This window comes from Pterocles gutturalis, unplaced genomic scaffold (genome assembly GCF_000699245.1).
Source record: "Pterocles gutturalis isolate BGI_N339 unplaced genomic scaffold, ASM69924v1 scaffold38265, whole genome shotgun sequence".
NCBI classification, from domain to species: domain Eukaryota; kingdom Metazoa; phylum Chordata; class Aves; order Pterocliformes; family Pteroclidae; genus Pterocles; species Pterocles gutturalis.
Window position 1 is genome coordinate 2853 of NW_010139669.1, and position 5081 is coordinate 7933.

Genomic DNA, 5081 nt, shown 5'->3' on the forward strand with positions numbered 1-5081 from the left:
CATTCTCTACAAGCCTACTATGCAAGGAAGTAAAGAAAGGAAAAGGTCTCAATGTGCAGGAAATGAGCTGGAAGAGCCACAAGAGTAGATCTGCCAACTCACTTCCCCTCACTCTAGACACAGAAAGAGGCAGATGTTCAATACTTTTAGTACTAAGTATCAAGAAAATCATTAAGGCAGGATATAAAAAAATCTTAAGCTCTACCTTCAATGGTGTGGTCAAAAATCTTCCTGACTTTACATTCAAAATCAAGTTGCTCTGAACTTTAAAAGCTTGGAAAATGTTAATTTTCACATGAATGATCTCAGAATACAGTAATTACTCGCTCTTCTTTTGGGACAGTTCATCATAATTTTCACTCTGGTTAGCACCTCTGCCTTGTGGTTATACTAATATTTTATTAAGTTTTGGTTCATTTATTTGGTCTGTTGCAGTATGCATGTTGAAATTACATGTGCACTTCGTGAGGTGGTGTACTCATTGAGAAAGATGTCTCTGCTTAATTCAATAGTCCTTCATTTCTACTTTGAAAATAACTTGCCCAATCACTGACAAAGTTGGACTTACGTTTCCAACCTAAAGTAATGAACTTGTAAATTCTGACACATTTTGAAATACTGGTTACCCTAAAATCATTCAAGACTAACACTCCTAGATTCGGCAGTTAGTTTAACTTTTACTCCCATCACCAGTTACCTTAGAGCATGAATGCAATATATCATTCTAGGGATGTTTTTCCTATCGTAGACATCTGTAGTCTCAGGATAAAAGATCTAAAAAACAAAGAACACCCAGTTAAAGGACAAGACACAGCACTGAGCACAAAAGTGGCTAAAATGAGCTCTCTGCAGAACCATACCTTAGACTTACAGAAGTTCAGCTGTTAGTTCTATACAGTTATGAATCAAGTCTCTTCTGATGTTATTTTATCAGTAGTTTTCATAAGGAAGAGTTTACTAAAGCACAAAAGCTACTGCATAAGAGGAGAAAAAAAGGAAGATAAGCAGACAGCATTTCAGTAAAATTTTTAGAAAAGGTCCTTTGTCACAAGCTCAGCCAACAGGGCTTGTCCTCCTACAGATACCCAAAGCCTGGGACACAGTTCCAATTTGCAAAGCCTCACTGCGAACCAAACCTACCAAGTATGGTTTAAAAAGGCAGAATTCTAATTGCCAGCACCCCCAACTGTGTAAATACATCATTTACAGAGAAAGATATTCAGATAGAGGAATATTAAGCAATTTAGCCAAAAAGTCACATCAGAAGTTCCAATTTTGATTTGACCACTAATTTGTTCCTGGCCTTGGTCCCAGTCACTAAACACTGTTTCTCCACAAAAATAAAATAAAAGACTTAGCTAACTGTGAGAGTTGGCAGTGTGCTTCAAGCCCAGGTCAGTCACTCAGGGCTGTGCCATCACACAGTAAATAGGACAAGACCAAGTAAGTTCAGAGCACAGTGCCCTCTTAATCATTCTCTCACAGCAGCTTTGCGGGGGACACTTGGGAAAGCTTTTGGCCATAGACTTCCTCCACTACAGAACCAAAGCCTTTTGGAGGAGGGATGGCAGGGTGGAAATCAGCCAGCTGAATGAAGGACTCCAGTTAGACAAAGAAGCCTTATGTGGGACAGGCAGAATCCTCCTCATCCTTATGGGATTCCTGATGGCAGTTGTGGGTGCCCTTTTCTGCTTACAGGCACCTGCAGTGAGTTTGCTCGCAGCGACTTGCCACCAGCTCCTGCAGACCTTCAGGCAGCCATCTGGGCACCTCTGCTGTGCCAGACCCCATGGCACACAGGGTAGCGCTGGGTTGCACCCCCCAGGCACCCCAGGGCTGCTGCTGGCCAGCCTGGGCAAGGGAGTACTCCCCCCAGGCTGCATGCAGGTGCCTAAATGTCCAAACAAGCAAAGTAGATGTTTCCACATAGGCCTTTCTTCAAGGATTTTAATCTGAAAAAGACTCTGGTGCCCAGAAACAGCAGCAGAGGGGGGAGGTGATAAGCAAAGACCAGCAAGGATGAAGGTATATGAGAGGCGACCCAAGAAAGCCTCTGGCAGAACAGGAGCAGCAGTATAGCCACATAGATGCAGTGGAGCATTCAAGGACAGTCTGGAAACAGGGCAGAGGCAGAGAAACTAGCATATACATTAAGAAGAAGAGGCAGCAAGAGACACAATGAGAGGTGGCAACCTAAAAGAAGCAAATATTTAAGTCTTCTATTTTAAACTATATTACTTCCAAGATCCCACTGAGACTGTACTAGCAATAAGATAAGGCTAAAACATTGCTAGTGTTTCTATTTAACTTCCCATGGGAGAAACACCCTGGGCATTTCCAGTCACAGCACTTGTCATCCACAGTAGACTCATCCCACACACTCAGGCAGCAGTAGCACATAACCAACAGTGTCAGTGTTTTCAGCATTACTTTCTCCTGAGATCTGTTTCCTGAACTACCCTTCCCCATAGACTTACTATAAGCAATTATTTATACTCAAGCAGAGGAAAGGGGATCTCAGTGAGTCAGTGCATTGAGCCAGTTTCTTTGCTAAAATTTTAAGGCTTACCTTAGGTAGACCAATGGACTCCATTGCTCTTAACCACTGCACAGTGTTGTCAGTGTGCCGAAAATGAAGACCTGATTTCTATTAAAAACATAGAAGGAAAGGATGATTAAAATAATGTAAAGCAAATTCTCTAATTATTGATCCTCCTGTTGCTTCTCAACTTTATATCCTAAACTCAAATTCAGAGAATTTTCCTTTGTCTGAACCTGGACACAAAAGCACCAGAACCACAGTCCTGCTAGTGAAGTATCCTGACACATCAACAGCTCCATGCTGTCCAGCTCATTCTTTTACATAACATAAGCCAGATTTGTACATGTCTGGTTTGACTGTGACTGAAATGGACACTTGTACAGCCCTTCAGTAGTCTTTGGGAGTAAAGGCTGGCTGTTAAATACCAGGAAACAGTACCTCCAAAATAAAGAATTGCTAACACTGCTTAGCACTACTCTGAAGGAAAACAGATAAAAAGCTCTTAGTCACTGTTCAGATCTACCTGAATACCTGACCCCCCCTACAGCCTACACAAGCAGCAGCTACAAGTGAAGTGTTTTAATTTTTTCTAATTTTTAAAAGAGTCAGGGTAAAGGAAGAAGGAAGCCTGAACTCAAGTTTTGGAGATTTTCAAGAGAAGCATTTAAAGGTAACCAGGACTCCTAATCATCATTCTCTTAACCATGTGGACCTAGAACAGCTTAATTTCTCAACTCTCAAACAACAGCCAATGACTACACCTTTAAAATGCCTATTTCAGTTTTTTTTCTGCCCCCTCTACATATTGAGGTAATACATTCCATACTGGGGCTACTACATATGCATACATATTTCTGTATTATTCAGCATCTCAGAGTTAATTAACAGCTTGCACACATGGCAAGCTAAGCTTAGTTACTGGTAGCTTGGTTTTTTTGCTTCTCCATGTTAAATTTAGTAAAATAAACACACAGATCTAATGATGTGAATGTTCTCCCAAACAAGATGAGCAAAGTTCAGAATAGTTATAAAGTTTAATTATTGAATTGCTTTTGGCTCCTATTCCTAGTGAGGAATAATTGTATAAATGGTAAAGCTCATGTTTTCCGTGGAGCCAGAAGTGTAATTTGTTCAGCTTTAAAAACATTAAGTGACACTAACATAGTTTTTCTAAGGGTAAAATATTTCTAACTTATCATGCTGGTTTCTTAGTGCTGTGTGTCTTCTATCTAGTCCCATCAGCCTTATGAAAGACATGCAGAAAATTAACCAGCCATGCTCGGGCATTTTTAAGAGTTGGAAGACAGACATTGGATTTTTTTTTTTTTTGAGACATTAGATTTTTGTCTTGTCAGTGAGAGAACTGAAAAAATTATTACCTTATAGCGTGCCTGCTCCACATCATAGATCTTTTTGTCTGACACAACATTAGGAGCAAAAAATTTTGCAAGCTTGGCAAGGTAAACACCATTTCTTAAGCCTTCTTCCAGCTCTGTAGTTGGGGGCAGCTCTTCTTCCAAGCAGACTTCCATCCACCTACGGAGACACCATTTGAAAAACTTTAGTATTTGTGACGTTAATAGATCAGAAGTGACATCTTTCACCCACTGCCACAACATATTAATAATTATCAAGAGAAAAGGATGCAGGCTAAGGAGAAAACTCATTCTTTCACGTGGCAGATCAAAATGACTAGAGAGAATCATATCTGCACTGCATGGTCATGACCCATCAATAACCAAACAACATGCTTTGAAGTACACATCCCCTAGGGGGTCTCATTTATTTTGTGTTTTCACATTGCTGTGTTAAAACAGTCAGACCTTTTAAAGAGCACTGGCCTTTTAAATAGACAACAATTTAAAACGTGAGAGTGCTATGTTGTATTGATGTTTGCATTAAAAAACCTCTATGCTAGGCCTGAACCCCAAGGGCATAGAGGCCAGCAATGTGCTGAGCAAGACTGGTTCCCACAGCCACGGTGTGCTGCAACCCAAGCTTGCAGCAATGCTCATCTCCACAGCACTTCTGCAGCTCATCCTCCTCCCACAATATGCGGCAGCTCTCCACCTTCCCCTGTGAAACATGCGGTGCAGGTGCTGCAGGACGGAGTGAAGCTCTTTGTTGAAAGAGTCCAAGCTACTTTATGCATTTGAGGTCTGCTTGGCAGTGACTTGGCTGAAACATTCCCACCACCCATGAGAGAAGATGGCTTCTAGTCATAGAATCACAGAATGGTTTGGGTTGGAAGGGACCTTAAAGATCATCTGGTTCCAACCCACCTGCCACAGACAGGGACACCTCCCACTAGACCAGGTTGCTCAAAGCCTCATCCAGCCTGGCCTTGAACACCTTCAGGGATGGGGCATCCACAGCTTCCCTGGGCAACCTGTTCCAGTGCCTCACTACCCCCACATTAAAGAATTTTTCTAATGTCTAGTCTAAATCTGGCCTCTTCCAGTTTAAAGCCATTACCCCTCGTCCTGTCACTACATGCCCTTGTAAAAAGCCCCTCCCCATCTCTCCTGTAGGCCCCCTT

At 41.8% G+C, this 5081-nt stretch overlaps 1 protein-coding gene across 1 annotated transcript; it reads right to left on the reverse strand.

Moving 5' to 3' along the window:
* Positions 1 to 697: 697 nt before the first annotated feature.
* On the reverse strand, positions 698 to 4078 carry LOC104469056 (ras GTPase-activating-like protein IQGAP2; the record flags this gene model as incomplete). Its single annotated transcript, XM_010083399.1, has 3 exons — positions 698 to 774; positions 2570 to 2647; positions 3922 to 4078. Coding segments are annotated over 3 exons (312 nt in total), but the record flags the coding sequence as incomplete, so codon positions are not given.
* Positions 4079 to 5081: the final 1003 nt, after the last annotated feature.